The following is a 20800-nucleotide window of genomic DNA, read 5'->3' as shown; positions in this document are numbered from 1 at the left end:
TTCTTTTACTGACCTTCTGGAGAACAAGTGCTGTCACTGTGCTCTGTACCCTTGGGTTCCTGTACGGCATTACAGGTATTTGTAACTCTTGGTGGGGGGGAAGGGAAGGGGGAGCAGCCTCTGAGTTGTGAGAGGCAACGAAGCAGGAGCCTTTACTGCAAAAGAACTTGTTCCTATTAGAAAAATTCTGAATTTCCTGGAAAGCAATCAATAAATGACTACAGTGCATCTTTCCTACAAGATTTTTCTTTTACTAGTGTCTTTCAGTCCATTAAAAGCTTTTTAAACTATTTTAGGTACTTTATTGGTTTATTTACAGCTTGGTGCAGGGTGTTGGATACCGTTAAATCTGAACACCATCCCTGGAGCCACCACTTCTGCTCTGCTGGAACTGCACCGATGCTGCTCTGCAGGGTGCAGTGGCCCGTGAAGCACCACGGCACCTGCAGACACTTGTTCTCTGCCCCCAGCACATGTTTTCCCCAGCTCACGCTCCCGAGTGATGCTCAGGGCTGGCGTGTGCACACCGGGTTGTTCTACTGACCTGCACGGCGGCAGGAGCAGCAGTGAGACCATTGTGGAAGGTTGTGTGGTCCCTGCACCACATCAGTGAGCTGCACGGTTCACAGCCTCGCACAGTTAACACTCTCTTGTCTCTGTGCCCCCTTTTCCTCTAACAAAGTGTCCCTGTGGACAAAGGAATCGACCCCAAAAGTCTCTGGATTTTCACAAATGTGAAATGAAGCTGAAGGACACAAATCCTGGCCCCTGAGGCTGCACAGCGAGGCAGCGCGAGTGCCATCATTAGTTGTTAAATAACTGCATTTAACGATGTAAGGTCTGAAAGTCTCTACACCTCTTCTGGGGTTTGGGTGTGCTCACTTCACAAGTTCTACAAGAAAAATGAACATAGAACTGACTCAAACTAGTGCTGAGGAGGTCCCATGCCAAGAGGAGGGAGGGCAATCGGGAAACTGAACACAACTCTCCCATCCCTGGAACGAGCGGCCTCTGTGAGGGCAGCTCTGCCCCTGGTTCATGCTGTTACACACCGTCCACCTTCTCACAAGGTGGAATCAGATCCTGCCTGAGCCAGCCCTGATTTAACGCCCCGTGTGTAGATGTCACATAGAAGCACTGAGCCTCAGCTGCTCCCACAGCCGGCAGGTCACTGCACAGCCCTGCCCGAGAGAAAGAGCGCAGCAAATTCTCTTCTCTCAGAGAAATGACAAACTTGAGCGATCCTGAAGGAGGCAGCTAGAAACACACTATTGTTACCCTGGCCTTCCAGACAGGGACTGCCAGCACTCAGTGTCATCACACACACCACAAACCATTACAGCTACAACTTCCTTTCAAGAAACAGTCACCAGTTAAACCTTCACTGGATTTAGTGGCCGAACTGTTCAGAGAAGCCTACTCCATCGAGTACATCACCTTCCTTCCCATCGCTGCCACAACTCCTGGTCATGATATCTCTTCATACTCAACCCTGTTTGCTGAGGAATGGTTTAACACCCATCAGTGCTGTTATCAAAACTGGAAACAGCTGGTGGTAACTACTCACACACTTAGAAAGCTGCTTTCAGTGAGGCACTCGCTGCATCAAGTCACCAAGCTGAAGGGGAAAGGGAAATTCTTTGATTACCCCGACTGCCCTTAGCAACTTACACATTAATATCTCTTTGATAAGGATCCTGTGTTTACAGGGGTACAGGAGGCTTCCCCTTCCACCACCACCTCAGGACACCCCTTCACCTCGGCCAGGACACCTGACACACACGTTGGCTGTGGCAGAGCCTGAAATTCGGCTGGTTTTCCCCAAGGAAAGTCAACCTGCTCCAAAAGCCCATCCCAGGTCCATTCCTTTTTTTTTGAGATGCTCACACAGAGCAGAGCTGGCAGGAGCTCTGCTTCATCCTCTCCCCCACATCATGGTCAAGGTCACGTCCTGCTCTTCCATCAATGAAGAAACACACACTTCCATTTAAGTTCACTGACCCATTTCTAAGCAGCACTCAAGGCTCTCAGACATTTCTAAGCAGCACTCAGACTACAGAAAAGCAAACTCCACACAACAGAACTCGCCCCCATGAAAACAGCCACTCCAAGAGCCGTTCAGTGCCCCAGCTCCTCCACCGCCCGGCTGCTGCTGCCCTGGAAAGCAGAGCCAGGTCAGCCCCAGGCTCAATGAGTGCACCCCACAGGGTCAACAGCTCCAGCAGAGCCCAGGAAAGACACAGCAACAGATGGTTCTCACCAGGTCTGGTCTGAGGGTTCAAGGTAAGAGGAGAAAAAACAAAACCAAAAAAACCCTCAAACAAAACAAAAACCAGTCAAACAAAGCAACAGGACAGGACAGGGAGGGAGGGGGCTCCTGTCACACACCCCTTCCCTTCCCAGCACCAACACTGGCCACCAGCCCTCCCAGTGGGGCAGGAAACCTTCCCGTGCGCACCAACACCTCCAGCGGGACACGGGGACACGCCAGCACCTCCAGCACGCTCTGCTCCCACCACTGCCCTGGAACTCCACTGAGCCACTTCCAGGGGACAGCACCGTCTGCAGCGCCAAGGCTGATGGGCCAGAGGCTTCTGCCAGAGCCACCCGGCCAGCGAGGCCACGGCCAGGGAGGGCACAGCAGCCAGGGCACAGCCAGGCAGGCGGCCGCTGTAGGGGAAGGGACAGCACCCACCTTCAGCACAGCGCGAGGAACAACGCTCTCCCCGATCACCTGTGAAACCAGCACAAGAAACACACACATTTTAGATCAAACCTCACTTCACCCTATTACCCAATAAAGCCTGTGCCTATTCCAGCTGTAACCAGCCGCCTTAACAACGCCCCCCACGTCTCCTCAGACTGCAAATTAGCTAAAAGAAAAAGCAGCTGTGGAGCAATATCTGAAGGGTGAAACACCAACAGCTTTCTTCAAAATAAGTTTTAATTCTTGCATCCAAGGAAACAAAAACACATCTAGTTTTATATGCATTTAATAGTTTACCAATTGGTACAATAAGATTTTTTTAATATGCAGAAAACATGAATAAATTTTGTTTTACACAGTCTGAGAGCAACAAATCTTACTGTAAAACACAGAGCAGTATTATATACATTCCTTTACTGATTTTTTTTTTTTTTCCTCAATTGTGTCAATAGCTTCAGTTAACTCCTACAGTCTGGGAACTGTTTTCTCCAATTGCAACCTCTAACATCGTTCTTATGAAAAAATTCGATGTTTGCCTTCGTGTCAATGTCAGGATCAACTTCTAAACCTTGAAGATTTTGCTAACGTCTCTTCAGGATGAAGGTGGGGAAGCCCGAGGGGTAGGTAGGACGAGAAAGCAGCTACTTACATGACACAGTGGAAAGATAAAAAGGCCAGTTAAATCCAGTTGTGACTTGTAAATCCAACTCACCCTTCCCCACTCACGCCAACACCTGTATCTCTACCATTTTATGCACCTATTCTTTGCTAGAAGATTCTCGGTATTGACTTTTTTAAATACACTGGACTTTATGTACAGCTGGAGAGCAAATAACTCACTCTAAGTGCGTTTTTCCTTCACTCAACTCAGGTTTGTTTTGTTTTTTTTTAATATTCAAATCATTAAAAGGATTATCAAGCCACCACTGTCTACAAAAACAAAGAAGAATCTTTTTCTTTTAAACAGCTTTCACCCGAGTCAAAAGCTATTTAAGAGTGATATTATCAGGCAGTTCACATAAAAACAGGAGGAGGCAAACAGGAGAAGCAGGGTACTGACAGTATAAGTAGACTGGGCTCGGTGAGTCTATAGCCAAAGCTTTCAAAACACTACAGTGCTCCACAGCCCTTGGACAACTTGCTAGCAACTAGATTTTTTTTTTTTTTTTCTTTTTCTTTTTAATTAGTGCCCCGGGCACATCATTGGTCACACCACACACAAAAGCAGGACGGTTTTGTTTTTGTTTGTTTTTAAATCTTCTAAAGTGCAAGATGCTATAAAACGTCAACTTCCCGATTATGTCTAAACCACAATAAATGTTGCACTTTTTAGAATGCATCTAAGACTTCCTGGGCACGTTGCATTAGTGTGGCACTGGAATGTCTGTCTGGTTTGAAGCCAAAAAGTCTGTATTGTCTATTTGGTAACATAGTCTGGATATAGTTATTTTTAAGCGATGCCAATTTAGTAAGGAAAGTGACAAAGCAGCAGTGAACCTCTTAAACCCTCCAATAGTAAATTCCTTTGCATCCAACCCAGTAAGCTCATTCTCGTACTGATGATGACAGGAAAGGCACAGGATCAGCTGACAAACGCCGCAGACAGCAGCAGTTCAGCGCGGTGCAGCATCAGGGAGCGACACTGCGGGAAACCCTGACGAACCCAGCTCCTGTGGTGGGGCTTGCACTTGTTTTGTCTAAACAGGGCTTGAACTTTTGATCCATCCAGGACCATCCCTGAGATTATTCACTGCTTATTCAAGGAGAAGGATGCCAACTGCATTGCCAAAGCACTTTGCAGAGTGTTTCACACAAGCAATTAAATGCTGCTGACATGACTTCAGTCGGTTGTCTGTCCTCGTAAATAGCTGTATGCTAAAGGGAAAAAATGCAGTAGACAACTTCCACTTCATAGGTACCTTTAATTTCTCACTCTTGTTTATGAATTATGTACACGAGTGTGGTTTACTTTATACTTAAATAAAGTTTATAGGTCCTATCAGGAATTAAACAGACGTATTACCTTACAGTTGCAGATGCACTGAGGAATTTTAAGATGCCCTACCTGTGTATCTGGAATTCTCAAATAGGACAAAAAGCAGCAAATTTTTCCAGTCCAAGCAGCTAACAAACAAAAAAATACTTTATTTGTGCATGCTTAACTGCAGAAACACACACTGAAAATTACATAAACCACTGGATTTAAGAGATTATCCTGAATCTTAAACTGGCTCCAAACCCCCCACATCAGAACTCCATCTCCTCCACCCCTTCCCAGAGGCGAGTCTCAGCCAGGATCCAAGACTGAAATCCATCTCCTCCACACAGAAGAATCCGTGGAAGGATCCTTCCGTGGTGACTGTAGGAAATTAACCACCAGACCCCTCACCATTTTAGTGTGTACACCCTCCAGCCGACCCTGTGTTGGTCAAGGGTTCTTATTTTTAAAAGGGATAGTTTTAAAAGCCATGTATTAAACCGAACGAATAAAATAAAGCACAAATTCACCTGTTAAAACATCAGACTGGTATTTCATTACATTGTAAATTTTAAAGTGGGTTTTTAAAAAGACCAGGTTAGTTTGATAAATATCGTAATTCTTAGTTATCTACAATGGAATTTGTCACAAAAATGCTGATTAAAATATTAATTTATAATATTTTCATCCACTTCAGATCAAAATACGTAACTTCAGGGATATGCAAATTAAAAATTGTATACACCAAACAACATAAATACTAATAACCAAGTCGGGCTAGTTTTGCTGATAGGATTTGGTTTTGGTTTTAAATGTTTACTTGATAGCATCATTCCCACAGATGGACTTTGCTTTGTTGATGGTGTTTTGTTTTTTCTTTTAGAACCCTGTATCAATCTGTATCTGCCATTATAATCTGATTCTCAAGGTATTTAGTGCTTTCTTCCAAGCATTTCAATACTGCATCCCAAGATACTTCTCAACATGCAAACCACAGTACGCTTTTAGTCAAGCCACACTGCCTTGTCCAGGTAAGTATAACCTAATTTGCAAAAGGGTTTCCAAGGAGGCACTAAAGAAACCAAGGAACCTTTGTATACCCCAACCTCCTGCGAGTCAGAGGGAAGTGTACTTCGATACTGTTGTGTAATAGGAATTGCACATCTCTAACAAACATTGAAAGCAAACAGCAAGTTGTACCATGGCAGTCATTTGGGAGATCAAGCTCTACTGGAAATTAGATCACTAAATTCTAGTGGGATGGACAACTCCTCCTGGAAGTTCATCTAGCATTAAAAAAAAGAGAAACAACCAAAAAAACCCATTTAAACTTATTTTAACAGCACAGCTTAACGATTGAATGACCAAATAAAAATAAATACATTTATCACATCAGCTGCTACTAAGATTTGTTGTCTTATTTCAGGTTTACAGTTAGTTATATAAATATACCAACCCTTGCGTGATAGGAGGCCAAAACAAGTGTAATCTGTTGATTTGGCAAATGTTTCATGACAAATATTCCAGAGTTTAATTAATTTCCATTAATTACAGATAAGGTTCAGAAGATTCTGAATTGCAGCCTTATTATCTAGTATTCTTAGAGAAGATTTATTAAGCACACTTAAGTGATGTTACATAGATACACATTTCTGAAAGAGCCCTACAAAACTTTTCCCAAATGAGGTCACCAATTCAGGCACCAACAGACAGCAGAAAGAAAAACAGGTATAATTATCCGACATAGAACGACACTGTCAACTATTCAGTTAAGTGCCCTATTTCAATTATCCAACTTCTGCCTTCTTAGGTCTGATGTGACCAATGCCAGCCCATGTTCTTAAACCTATGGTACTTCTAGACAACGTATGTAAATTTACAGTATACAATTTGGATTCACCATGCATGAATACTTTGTGTGTAACATTTAATAAGCTCAATCTACATCCAGAATAATTTACATGAAAGGACAATATTTATTTAAACAGAGCTCAATGGGTAACCATGGTATCTGAGTGCATCCAGAGGAAAAAGGGGGCAAATGTGAATTCAATCAACGGCACTCCCACACTTTTACTGTTTGATCTACGCTTCCAGTAACCACATACGGTGCCGTCTTGTGGAAATCTGTGAGAAAAGAAAAGCTTATGTTAAGCAAGCCCAAAACTTCAGGATTTTCCACTCTCACTGGATGTCATTACTTTTTCCAAAAAGTGACACCAGCTTAAAGACTAAATTTCAAAGCTCATCGTGTCTGTAGTTTCGAAGGCAAATTCTCTCGTGCTGTAATTTCGTAAAGCAGGACAATCTACTTTCAGTTCAGTTATCATGGAAAAGAAATCCAGATAAAAGCTACACCAGAGAGAAGCCCAAAACACCTCAAACTGATAAAACCCTTGAACAGTACCAAAGACAGAACTCCATGTATTTACATAGGATGGATTCAAGAATCAGAAGTCAAGAAACTTGACTTTTTCTTTTTGCTGTAGACAGTACAGGCTGTGAACCAGTATTTTAGAAGTGTAAAGTGTACTGTTTCTCAGGCAATTCCAAAATATTTCATAGATACAAATCAATTTTGGGCTGAGTCAGCTGACAGCACTGGGAACCAGCCAATTCCAAGGTTAGCCAATCCATGCTAATGGTTTAGCGTTCTTCAGCTCCTAACTTGTCTTTGCCCCTTTCTGATCAGCTGTCAGAATGAAGTCAAAGCCCCTGAGTTTTGATTAGACCGTCAAGTTTGATTAGGAAACTTTAGCAGCCAGTTCCAGGTCCCCTGCTCACCAAACTCACACAGCTTTACTGACGAAGTTACAAACTGCCAGAGGGACACAGAGAAAGAAACAACAGAGAAGATTCCAGAGTAAAGCTAGCTGCTTAATTGAATAAGGAGGGGCTGGTTTGGTTTGTTTTCGCCAGGGCAGGAGGGAACTAACATCCACCAAGATCCGGTAATAACGACCCGGAATTCAAAGTGCCTTTTTTTTTTTCCTGACTGTTTTGCTCTGCCCGCCTCCCTCAGCTGCTTTTTTTTTTTTAATTTATTTTTTCATTTGCTGGGCAAGGATGTGCAGTACAGCACTTCCCAAATGCCTATGCACTCTGGTGAAAGGTTCCAGAGCACCCTGGCAGTTAAACTCTTGATCCAACGTACAACACTGGCAACTGAAGTGGAAAATTCCAACGCACTCAAAATTCTTATCTGTCCTTATTTGATTAAAATACACGTAACTTCACTGGAATCCAAAATGTGAACGTCTAGCTCGGTGCTCAGCTTCAGCTGGTGAAGATGCAGAGAAATCTGTCTGCCTGGCTCTGTACTTTGCAGTGAGCACTGCAGAACAATACATACCCAACGAGGTAACAAAGTGTTCGTGCGCATTGAGGGTTTTCATGCATCGCTTGTTCTTGAAGTCCCAGACACGTAGAGTCTTGTCATCAGCACAGCTCAAAATAAACTTTCCCCCAGAATGGAACAGAACGCCACGTACCCAGTTATCATGGCCCACCTTGTGCATAAGGAGACATCAGTGAGCAGATGCATGTTTTAAGGCTAAGCATTCTACAATGTACACTGTGGCAACCTGAGTGACTCCTCGCCCTGCTCCTGCAAGGACAGCATTTAGCTTTCTAAAAGCGATCAGAACTCAAAGTTTATCTTCCGTTGCTATTATTACATCTATATCAGCACTACCAACAATGCGAGTTCCTGTCCTTGAAGGCAAACAGACAGACATCCTCACGTGATCTGCACTGATTCTGCTCCCCACCCCCAGCACCAGCATCTAGTCCAGCCTGAATACAGGCTGGAAAACAGCAGACCACAGCCTGCGGGAAGACCCACACGTTGGAAGAACACAACATTTTACAGGAGACAAAAATTCAGATTATTATCAGCATTTCTGCAGACAAACCAAGCTACTCATCACAAAAAATATACCACAGTACTCCTGCATTTATATGATGTATTTAGAGATTCTCACTTAGCAAGGACAAGATGAAATACAGAAGCCATTAAAACTGTGTATTTCCAGTGTTTGCCTTATTTCAATGACTCTGGCTTCTCTTGAAAACATAAACATGTAAGATAATTCATTCCATTAAAACTGGTTTCACACATGCAGCTATGACCACCAGAAAAACACCACTGAACTTACAAGTGTCATAAGGCACATGCCAGTGCTAATGTCCCACATCTTAATGGTCTTGTCTCTGGATCCAGACAGCAGAAAAGGCCCAGGCTTGCCACTCTTCTTAGTCTACAGAAAATTAGGTTTCCAGTTATGGCATATACGGGGCAGGGGGAGAAAGAGGAGGGAGGAAGCAGATCCCATCTGAGTGCTATTTCTCAGCAGCAAAATTAGATCTAACAACATCAGATGTCAGACATCTCAGGACAAAAAGAGTATGAAGTTCAGACATACCTTTGTCTTCTCATTCTTCGTAGAAAATAATGAAGCAAGTTTAAGAATTTTTGAAAAGTTCCTACTCTGAACTTATTTCTACTTGTAATCATGCAAAGTATGAAAGACAGACTTAGTTCTCAGAACTTGAAATGTTTGGACTGTGAAGTGACCGTTAACTCGCAGCCTGCTCAAGGCTAAGTGCTGCAGTGGGATGTACACAGCTGAGGAGACCAGCAGAGGGCAGGGGAGACACCACTTCAGTTACACTGCAAGAGGAAGTCAACAGTTGGAATTTAATTACTTTTAATTAAAGGATTATGAGGATCTTTTAAGGATGTAAGTAAAACTTGACTGAAACAGTCTGTAAAATCCATCACTAGACAAGTCCCTGTCTTCAGTGTACCTACTCTTCCCCTTGGGTTTTTGTGTCCTTTTTGAGGAAGAGGGCAAGGCAGAAATGCTTGGGGTTTTTTAAGTAGAGATTGGAGTCAATTTCTGGGTCATTTCTTCTACACTTTGTCATCCTTAGAATTAAATTCTTGCTGACCTTTAGTAAGTCCTTCTTGAAGATTTAGTAACTGGACCAGAGAAGATGTATCTGTGGTCACATAAATGGGGATTTATTTTTGTTAAAGAAAGCCTTCTCCTGTCATTAACTTTGTACACTAGGACATGGTGGTCAAAGCTGAATTCCAGCCCCACACACCCAAGACAGCTTCACTTCTGCATTCCTGACTCACTACCCCCCCACACCTTTCAATTGTTGAGCATCCTTATCATCTTCCCATTAAGCCAGTTAAGCTAATCTTCCACATTTCTGTGCTGAAATCTGTGAAAGTGGTCCCAACTCTCAACCTTCTCAGAAACAGAGCATCTCTCCAAAGTTCACTTTCATTAGTGCAAAGCTATGGTCCTACTGTTAAAAAAAGCAAAAGTGTGGGTCCTATGAAGCCAAGATGGGGGATTAACAGTACACCAAGTATACTGAGCAAAAAATACTCATCTGTCTGCTCCCTCTGCCAAGTACTATGAGAACAAAGCTGAATTGTTTTAAATAGTATCCAGTAAGTTCTATATAGTGCATAATCAAAAACCTTACTGCGTGTGCTTATTTAATAGCATTGGAAACATTACCTCTGATCCTGTAGCTTCTGATATGGTGGAGTACGAGCTCTCAGGAGCCCAGGAAATGCATTCTACCACGTGCTCATGTTCTCGGAGCTCAGCTTTGCATTCCTTTGTCGCTACCACCCAAACACGCACTGTCTGGTCATTAGAACAACTGGCAATTAAGGTGCCATCCTGGTTAGGCCGCACCATGCGCACCCATTCTCTGTGACCCGTGAAAGTCTTCACACAGTAACTATCCAAAAAAGAGAAACAGAGCATGACTCAATTAACGTTGTAATAAACCCACTCCTTTGAAACTGAAGGATGTTTGACCTATTCTTAGAAGTTAAGATGAAATATGTTAGCATGCACGTGCCCATCCTGGATGGTGATACACAAGGCCATAAAACAGTTCATGGAAAGGATGCTGACATGAGAAAGAAGTGACAGTTAAAACGTGGCAAATCCTCATTAAGGATTAAGGTAGAAAGCAGGAAGCTTGGGGAAAAAATGAAGCTGACAGGACAGCTTGCATTAAATAAGTATTTTAAGAACAAGTAGAGATTTACAGGTGATTCAGACAGCCTTAATCTACAACTTCCAGCAAATGGATGGATTAAAGAGACAACTGATGAATGAAACAAGCAAGAAGAAAAAACAAACAGGAGACACCTTGATCTGTGACAAGAAAGAACAGATTTCTCCTCCCTCTTCTCATGTTCCATCTAAACTTGTGGTTAACCACTGAATTTATATTCCTACCTGGTCCTGAGCTATGGTGTTCTATCCTTGTAGCTCCCAGAAAGATAAAGCCAATTAGTTTTAATTAGTCAGTACTAAAACCTAAACCCCAGTGCTAAATGATTTAAGGCAGAATCCTGAAGTGAATTACTCTGAAGGGGACAGTACCACCCCTCAATTCAAATGATGCTTGCTGACAGTGAGGATTCACGTGGCCCATCTCCTGTAACGGTGGTTATGTTTGCTTTGCTCAGGTGCTGATGTTTAGCCAGAAGTGCACTTACCCTGTTTGGACTTCCCACATTTTGATAGTTTTATCCCTTGAGGCAGAAACTATATGATCTCCATTGGGCATGATGGCTACTGAAGAAACATTATGATCATGACCTAAAACCAAAATAAAACCTTTATTAAGTGGCACTGTAATAGTTTTTATAGAGCACACAGGACTTGCTATTCATTTATCTTGGGCAAGTAGCTACAGCAGTAGTGCATGTTTTATGGAATAATCTTTACATGTAAACTTGAGGTTTTATGAAATAATTTATATTTTTAGAAACCACATAGACCAGACATTGAGCATCCTTTAAAATTGTTTCAAAAATTTCTTTCAGATGTTTTAAAACCAGACACTCACTGAAAGCAACACTTCTACAGTTACAAAAGCTGGTGGTTTAGAAGACAGAGCTGCTACAGTGTCTGTCTTTAAAATGATCAGTTAGGTCTGATTACAGCATGCTGATGCACTATGCAGATGTTTAAAAGGAGAACAGGTCTTCAGTGAGAGGCATGCCAAACCTCACTGCAGAAGCTTAATGCTAAAAGACTGAATGTTTCCAGACATCTGATACTAGGTTTTAATAAAACACTGTACTGCATTGATTCAAGAACCAAGTAAGAACCAACTGTATATATACACGACAGCAACTTCTACTCTGTTGAGAGATATTTATCAATGTTGAGTCAGGAAAAAGCATCTGGACCATTTCCTTAACACAAACTCCTTATGACCTCATGTACGTGCTTTCAGCTTTTGAATTCACCCATCCCACAAGCAATGGGACATAAGATACAAAGGGAGATAACACACTCTGTAAAGACTATTCATTTCCAGTATTACAAAAAGTTAGAACCTAAAACTTCCCAAAGTGGCAAACATTGGAATCAAATGTTTTGAAATTTTAACATTATCCAGAACAAGCTGTTGGGTAGGGTTTTTTTGACAAGTCTGGTGTTCACAGTCATGTTACAACACCCAGTTCATGAAGATACCCAGACTGCATGTGTGTTCATATAGACGCCTTTAAAGGCTAAAAAAACCAGCCCCTGTAGCACTACTTTATTTGCTTGTTATCAGTCAGCTGCAACGTCTGTTCTTCCTCTACAGTAGTGTTCTGTGGTGTTTAAAGAACTGTATGCACAAAAGCCAACAGCTTTCTGTTTTCTTTGGTTTATATATGTGTGTGTTTATTTTCGTAAGTCTCAAACATTCTCTATTCCTACTCACCACTTCTACAAGAAGATATCAAAAGCAAGACAAAGCAGCAATATAAAAATGCTTTTACATCAAGACTATAAAATAAATAGTAGCTGTCAATATTAAAGTCTTATAGGTGTGGCTGGTTTCCTTTCCCATTTTTGCCTATGGCTTTTGAGCCTAATGCACAGGGCACGTTCATTTGAAATGAAACATGACAGCAGAAGATTGCACAGTATGTACAAAACACCTTTTGCACTAATTGCTTCCTTCCTGAAGCAGTACATCAGGGAAACAGAGGGGTGAAGAAGGTAATTTTTTATTTATCTGAAGGCCCAGCTTTATTGTCTAGTAAGCACTTAATTTTTAGTACTAACTGCCATTTCATTTCCATATCATTATGGTTCCCACAGCATCATGCAGAGCAGATTTGAGATGCTAAATCTTTCCATAGACACTACACATCTACCTTATTTACAGAGCACTTGAAGCATCAAAATACCCTCCCTCTTTCTTTTGGACAATACTCTGCTTTATAACCCCCTTCCACATCATCAGTTTTCCTGGATTAAAATAATAAATAAAAAAAAAAATCTCTTCACTTTACAGATTGCTAAATCGATTCCTTTTGAACCTTACCATGCATAGTTCTGATGCACTCAAAGCCTTGGAAATCCCATAGCTTAATGGTCATATCAGCAGAACAGGAGGCCAATAGTTTGCCAGTGTGGTCAAAGGAAATATCTTGCACAGAGTCTGTATGCCCCTTAAGAGTTCGTTCAAAGTCTCCTGTCTCATAATCCCACACCTGACAAGTGAACAGAAAATCAGTTAACAGCAAGCTATTACTCTTTGTATTCTACAGTCTTACATTTGCACTCTGCAGGCCAGTCTGGCACCTTATTCAATAATTAATTGAGCAAGAGACAAAGAAAGACAGCCTTAAAAAGCCTGACAGCATAGAAAAATAAGCATTATTTTTATATTATTTTGTTGCTTATAAATTAAATGAATTAATGCATCTTGAAAATTGTTCTTCAGCTAACTTAAAGCATTATAAACAGAGCAGGAAAATAAGTTCCACTGTATCTAAAAGTCTTAACACCCAATACCCTTAAAAATAAAGAAGATCAATTGAAAACAGACAGAACAAATCCACTTTGTACAGACTGCTTTCACCATCCCTTTCTATACTAGTTCCCTAACTCCAGCAATACAGAGCATTTTCAGTTGGTGGGGAAACCATCATCTTTAACAGTCCCTGTCCCTGCTTTCCCAAGCTTTACTGTGGCTCCAGAATTTACTTGCTGCTTCAGAATCAAACAGCAAATACTCTGCACACTAAAGAGCAACGTTCAGAATGCCCTGGTTTGGGGATGATAATCCATACCACTCTGAAGAGTGTGATATGCACACATTAGTAGATTACAGACTTTGCCAGCGATTCAATAAATGTTTGCAGTTTTTAACTGCAAGGTAGCATGAAATCCCTATTCTTGCCTCCTGATTAAGCCAGCCTTCTACCACCTAACTGCAAACAAAAACCTTTGAAACAAAACAAGCTCCTACAGATGTTAATGTATCTCTTTCAAGCACAAAATTAGACATTTCATTTTAAACTATAACCTAAAACCCACAAAAAAACCACCCAACAACAAAAAGAATACATCATGTCAATAGACTGCAATCATTGGGAATGCAACAGTCAGAAACTCAGCTACACAGCTTGACTTCAAGAATAAGGAAATTCATCCAGTGCATCCATAAGAGGGAGCAACCCCAAAGCTAATTAGGCTCCTCTGTAACACACACAGAGCTGTCACTGCTTCAGCTGGCCCAGTCATCTATATTCAAGTCTGCTGCAGAAACAAGGAAAGGTTAAAGCTTTTCATGAACTAGATCTGGCTGACACATCTTATTTTAATCTTCTCCAACAGGTAGCCACTACTAGAACAACTTGCATTTTTAAGCTTAATATGCTACTCAATGTTTTTCAGAACAGCACTTTTCCAAAGAGTTTTCAAACCAGCATAGAAGGGAACAATGAGAAGTATCCTTTATCAGGATAATTCCCCTAAACTGTGACATTCAAACAACAACAAAATGCACAACCACGTCTTTATTGGATGCTGAAGTGAGAAACTACTTGCCTACTCCAACAAACCTCTTCAAGACAATAACATCTGAAGTTACTGAAAGTCACAGTGACTTCATGGGACTTGCATGTCCCATTTAGAATAAATGGGAAGAAATAATTTTCAGTTAAGAATACAGATGCATAACCACTTCAACTCAGCTTTAAAAATAATCACTTCAGATGACTCGAGGCAACTGTCTTCCTACCTCTCATCACATCACTACTCTATACACTGTGCCAATCCCGGTCTACTGAGCAGTCAAAATGAATTCTTCCCCCACTGATCCTTTATCTGTTTCTCCAGTCTCTAAATCCACATCAGCTTAATGATTTTCTCCTCAAGTCAAAGGACAGTAAAATACTCTTTAAGATATTAATTGGACCAGCATAAAACTAAAATTTCTAGATTACACAGGACATCATACTTGAAAGAACTGTCCCTACTGATGGTACATCAGAATCTGAAACAGTCTTCCATCAGTACAACACTTGAACAGCTTGAAGTACTGATATTAGACATACACATCTTGGACTTGCACAGTTCCTGTAGCAAACACATACCTTTATTGTGGCGTCCTCTGAAGCAGAGACCATAACACTGAAAACTGGATGGAAAATTACTCGAGTGACAGGACTCCTATGTCCACTCAAGGCATATTTCTCTGGAGGACGAGGAATCCACTCTTTAGGGTCTCGTTTCTGACCAAGAGGTCCACCTGATGTAAATTCTTCCTTAGCTTCATTCAGCTTGGATTCTAATTCCATTACCTAAGTTTATGAATTTTAAAGAGATCATTCATTTCTAGTTTTATACCAAGATTTACCTTCATTCATTAATATTCCAAATACCAACTGGCTACTACTGCACTAATTGTGTGTCTCCCTGAGATGGCATGCGTGTTAACCAGCAGCAGAGAAACTCAAGGTGTAATAAAACTCGAGATATATTAACCTCTACAATAGATAGATCTTTATTGTTAGCACAGATTTTTATTTTTTTAAAAGCTTTTAATACACCCTAGATCCAGTGAAGCATTAACAAAGAGAGTTTTGTACTGTCCACTTGCCATAGAACCACTTGCTGTAATGCACTGGAGTTAATGGTTTCTTCCCTTTACCGTGATGGCCAAAGACAAATGGCAGCACAGGTTTTTACTTTCTTTCCAAACCAGTTAAGCCTTCTGGAGACAGCTATTCAGTCTTTCCACTCACAAACTGCCTCAAGGCACCTCTTTCCTCTCCAGCTTCAGAAATTGCACATGCAATCCATAAACTGAAGTTAAGAAATTTTTATAAAGAAACCGAGAGGATGTCTCTGCTAGCACCGAGATAAACAAAACATTTTCTACAACATGGATTTAGCTTTTTTCCCTACTCAAGTCCTCAGAATTTACCTCTGAGGCATCATTTTCTAAACCTTGCATTTGTCCAACAAAGAAAATATGAAACGTTCTGTTCAGTGATGAATGTCTGAGTTCAATCCTAACTTAAAACAAGTAAATTCACCTCTACTTACCTTCTTTTGTAATCTTATAACAGATGTCCATTTTTTTTCCAGAAGTCCAGCATACTTCTTATCTAGCTCTTCATTCTGAGGAGAACCATTTAAATAAATTAATAACTCTAGTTCTAAAGCCTGTAGAAGTGTTTCTTCAAAGGTAACATAAACAGCTCATTTAAACACAATCTCTTAACCACAGAAATAGGAATTCAAGGGAAAGACTATAATCAGTTTTACTAGTTAAACAGAACACTCACGCTTCAAATTTTAATAGCTACAATTTACAGACTCAGAAAAAAAGGAAGACATTAAAATATAATTTTTAATTAAAAATACTGCAGCAATATAGATTAATGATGCTGGATTCTGCAAATAAAATCCAAAAACTATGACTAAACTGTTATCTGTGCTGTTTTCTATCTTCATTACTTGAAAGCTTTTTAAGCGCTCTGCATATCTGACAATCTCGTGTCATATTTTGTTACAGGATTCCCCTCCCATCCCTCTGCCCAACTAACTCTTATAAAACCCAACAAACTGTGTGTGGAAGAGTAGGATTGCATATACTCCATCTCACTTGAAAACCAGTTAGCCCAAACTCACTCTGATTTTCTTTTTTTTTTTTTAAACTGGATTAGAGTTAACCCCAAATCACCACCACAACATTGCATTATTCTGTGCCAGCTTCTCAAAGACAAGCTTTACGTACACTCTCCCTGCACCCTTCCTTCAGGAACTGATTACTCTTTTTTTTCCCCTCCCACCTATTAACACAAGAAAGTGGAAGAAGAGTAACACAGAAAAACAAACATCAGAGGCACAGAAGAGTAATTAAATGCTGCACTTTCTTTCCCTGTACAAAATGACAATCTCGCACTAGAATCATTCTAAGTTAGATGAAGAATAACAAAGGCACGGGGAAAATAACAGTGCCATGGCTCACTCTTTGCAGAACTACACCTGAATCCTTCCCATTTACTGAAATAATTTCTGCCTTTAACATTTTTTTGTCATTTTACTATAGCCCCATCCAATTCAGATTTTCTTGCAAGAAACTAATGTGGAACTTCCAGCAACTGCATTTTCTATTTCCCTCAGGACCATCTAGCCTATTTAGATCGCCTTCTTAACCTTTGGGAAGAGAAGACTTAATTAGGTTGATAGATAAGGCAGATAAGGGAATGGTATTAGGATTTTCAATTATAAGTATGATATTCCAGTTTGTCATTTCTACTTATTTATTAGACACTGGAAGCAGATTGGAGAAATTAAGTCAAACTTCAACCAACGATTTTGGAAAAAGAACAATGCAAGATTTGTAACAGAGAAAAGACAAGGATTTCTCAGAAGTTTGCTACTCAATCCAGGTGTCTCCAGAGAACTTACACTCAGATGAATCGCACGTTGCCTACGCTAATAAGTGACAAGTTTAAAAATGATACCAAGAATCATCTGTTACAAATCAACAAAATCAACAGGATTGAGTTGCAAGAAATGACTAGTCTAAGTCACCAGCAGGCTGAGGAGAGTCTAGCTTCGTCATCTTCACACCCTCCCATCAGATATTTATAAACACCAGTGAGATCCCCCTCAGCCTCCTCTTCTCCAGGCTAAACAGCGCCAGCTCTATCAGCCTCTCCCCACATGAGACACTCTAGTCCCATATGGAGATGCTGGAGTCAGCCCACTGAAGGGCTATGTATTCTTTTTTAAATATACACCATTTTGTATCTCCTTCCTTATACATTCACACTGTCTTTTGTTAGCTTTGTTTTCTGGCATCTTTCCTCTTGAAGTATCTAGGCCCTCTCAGGACTTGGATCCTTAAAAGGTCATTACAGGAAAAACTCAGCACAGTATAGATGACTGGTAGCCAGACAATTGAAAAAAAAAATAAAATAAAAAGCCTAAGTCATTAGTTGAAGATAAAGGTAAGAGTTCTGCTCAGAAACTGCCAAGTCATCCAATGTTTATTTTTTAGTTTCAGGGCAAGGCAATAAGCTGTACGAGTTTACCAGTTCCATTTCTGAAACTGCATGAGCTAATAGGTAGAGAATAGATACACACGTTCAGAATAGATGCAAATGCCATAAAATGACGAACTCTCTACTTAAAATATAGACAAAGACTCTCGTTTGAACTCACCACATCTAACTCAGCTTCCTTTTTAAAAACTGAATATGCTTCTTCATAGCCGTTAGAACGAAGGTAATCTGCTATTGCTCGATTTCTAAAAAAACAAAACAAAACCAAACAACAGTGTCTTCAGCCACAATTCTGAATAGAAGAGCAGAAGAATTGGTTCAGACTTTTTTTATTTTGAAAAAAGAACAATCAACATCCAGGTCTTCAACGCAGTGCAACACCTAGGATTATCAGGTTTGTTAAAAGCTCAAGCAAAGTTTATAAACACATTTGGCAACCAGATTTTACTTCAAGATGTCAACAGCAGGATGAACTTTTTGGTTTAGGTTTGGTGGGGTTTTTTTGTTGTTCCCCCCACCCCTCAAGTTATCAAACACTGGAGTAGCATGAATACACTTACCAATCTGTATCACACACAAAACCCACAGCAGATACAAAGGCAACAACCACATCTACATATTAAAGTTGCAGCTTTATCTTTGAAGGAAAACTTTGGGTAGAGCAGTTTAGGGTACAAAATTTTACTTCAGCTAAACTTGAAAAAAACGTCCAGTTTAATAGAACAAGTCTTAGCTTTGTTTTTCAGAATGATACAATAACTTTTAGTCACATTACAGGAAGGGATACTGCCTGTGATCCAAATGTACAGTGCTTGAAATTTTACATTATTCTTCAAAAAATCACGCACTTTGACAGATGACAATTACCAAATTAATCTGTCTTGAACCTCTCTCTAAGATAGCAGGTGTTTGTTTTGGACCTATTCATAAAGTTTCAATATTCTTCTAAGACTTCAACAAGAAGTCAGTACCTTTTGTTTCAGAGAACAAGACTAAGGAACTCATGCATTTTCAAAATTTACTTCAAATGGATAAATATTTCGAAGTTACACAACAAAAAGTTTGCTTAAGAGAAGTAAGCTCAATCTTCTAACCAGGTTTAAAGGTAAAATTACTTCCAGTTACTTTATCAGCCTGCAGACAAAGCCTAGTTCATGCTTTTCACATGAAAATTCTTCCCATGGCTTTGTTCACATTATTCTTTCCTACCTTTCACATATATTCAATCTCTCCTTGGACATTCAATTCTAAATATACATCTGCATTCAAGCAGGAATTTCAAATCTCTCCCCATAAACAACATACACTAAAGAATTGCTTCCTCATCAGACCTGTGAAGTGAACTCTAAGTCTCTGGTCATTTCCTATTTCCATTCCTAACAGTTCATTAGTTCCATCTCCCCACTAACACATGTACTCTTTGAAGTTTTTGCTACCAAACAACCAAAAAATTGTAATCCTGAATGTGTTTAAACGAGAGAGCTTCTCCAGATATAATGAACAAACAGTTGTAAAAATCAAAATTTGAAGATAGTTTCAACTCTACTTTGAGAAGCAGAGCAACTGTATTTAAGTATACAAACCAAAAAAGTAAAACACATACTATATTTAATATAAAAGGGTTGAATTGCTACTGGAAAAGTGAAGAAGCTACATTAAAAATAAATAGAGAGCTTACCACAGACAAGAGAGACCCAAACACTAAACGATACCTGGTCCATACTTTTAAAAAGAATAAAAAACCAAAACCAAATCACAAACTCTATGTAAGTTTATGAATCTGGGTCTAATGAAAATGAGACAAACTTAAAAATAATCATTCCTTACAGTTCATCTCGTTGCCTTTGTGACAGCACCATTGTGGCTGCGATGTCGGGTGAGCGTGATTCAGCAGTGGCTGCCTCCTCAAGATCTAAAGTCTTAGGAACCCTGGATCCACAATTCAGTCTGCCACAGTGTGGCTTAAATCAAAAGTTTTTTTCCAGACGTGAAATCCAATAGGAAATCCGGAGGCATTCAACACAGAAGATTCAATCCATCTAGAAGGAAGAGAAAGAGACATCATTAATTTCCTTTAAACAAGCATCAGTCACTCTGCACTGACACGTGGATTTCTGTACTCAGACTGCAACACCACTCTGGACAGAACAAACCAACTAAAACTGTAAACTTAATTTTATTTTCCTAGTCTGGATTAGGCTCTTAGTACATCTTCAGCCTGGACTGAGGAGCCTGGAGAGATTTGTACACTTTCTTTATTCCCTCTCTTCCCAACATTTCTCTTTCAAGAAACAGGGAGCTGAAGGAGACATCTTCAGTCACAGCCCAGTTCTAGTTATTGGGCAACTCCATCTTATTTTCTTGTGATGACAAGAACTCAGACCCACTGCAAACAGCCTGCTTTTCACACTCACTATTACTATCCAAAAGCTACTCCCCCAAATCCTCTTTTCTTACATTAGATTTTTAATTTTTTTTTTTAAATCTTCTGCAGATTTCTCTCTTCAAACTAAACCCAGCAAGGTTCATTCAGTTAATTTTCAACATATACTAGAGATCAGCTAACGCTCTCCTATATTTTTCAAGCTTTGGGGAAGAGTTTAAAGAAAGAAGAGAAAATTACAGAAAAGGACCATGGAAGATGCTACGGCACACCAGGCCATCACCAAGGGCACCACGGCACACTCCGTGTGTCACTGAAGCTCATTTGTGGCATGATGTTTGGCCATTCTCCAGCATTTACCCAAACAGCATCTTT

The 20800-nt window shown here is 40.3% G+C and overlaps 1 protein-coding gene across 1 annotated transcript; it reads right to left on the bottom strand.

The window, feature by feature from the left end:
* Positions 1-6277: 6277 nt before the first annotated feature.
* Positions 6278-20081, bottom strand: PAFAH1B1 (platelet activating factor acetylhydrolase 1b regulatory subunit 1). The gene is made up of 10 exons (XM_010162392.1): positions 19870-20081; positions 18203-18287; positions 16073-16147; positions 15118-15324; positions 13059-13227; positions 11227-11329; positions 10226-10454; positions 8843-8944; positions 8038-8194; positions 6278-6812 (listed from the first exon to the last, which is right to left on the bottom strand). The coding sequence occupies exons 1-10, from the start codon at positions 19899-19901 to the stop codon at positions 6739-6741; spliced, it is 1233 nt and encodes a 410-aa protein (XP_010160694.1). The 5' UTR covers positions 19902-20081; the 3' UTR covers positions 6278-6738.
* Between the last annotated feature and the right edge of the window lie 719 nt (positions 20082-20800).

This window comes from Antrostomus carolinensis, unplaced genomic scaffold, assembly GCF_000700745.2.
Source record: "Antrostomus carolinensis isolate BGI_N321 unplaced genomic scaffold, ASM70074v2 scaffold37772, whole genome shotgun sequence".
Classification (NCBI taxonomy): Eukaryota; Metazoa; Chordata; class Aves; order Caprimulgiformes; family Caprimulgidae; genus Antrostomus; species Antrostomus carolinensis.
The sequence above is the reverse complement of the archived record's forward strand: the minus strand, read 5'-3'. Positions and strand labels throughout refer to the sequence as shown.

What these genes read in the sequence shown, in the direction of transcription:
- PAFAH1B1 (XM_010162392.1), bottom strand. Translation starts at nt 19,901, where the DNA reads ATGGTGCTGTCACAAAGGCAACGAGATGAACT. An exon ending in CAAAGGCAACGAGATGAACT is followed by an intron (nt 18,288 to 19,869) that starts GTAAGGAATGAT and finishes TTGTTTTTTTAG; the next exon opens with AAATCGAGCAATAGCAGATT. An exon ending in GCATGTGCCTTATGACACTT is followed by an intron (nt 8,195 to 8,842) that starts GTAAGTTCAGTG and finishes CTTATGCACAAG; the next exon opens with GTGGGCCATGATAACTGGGT.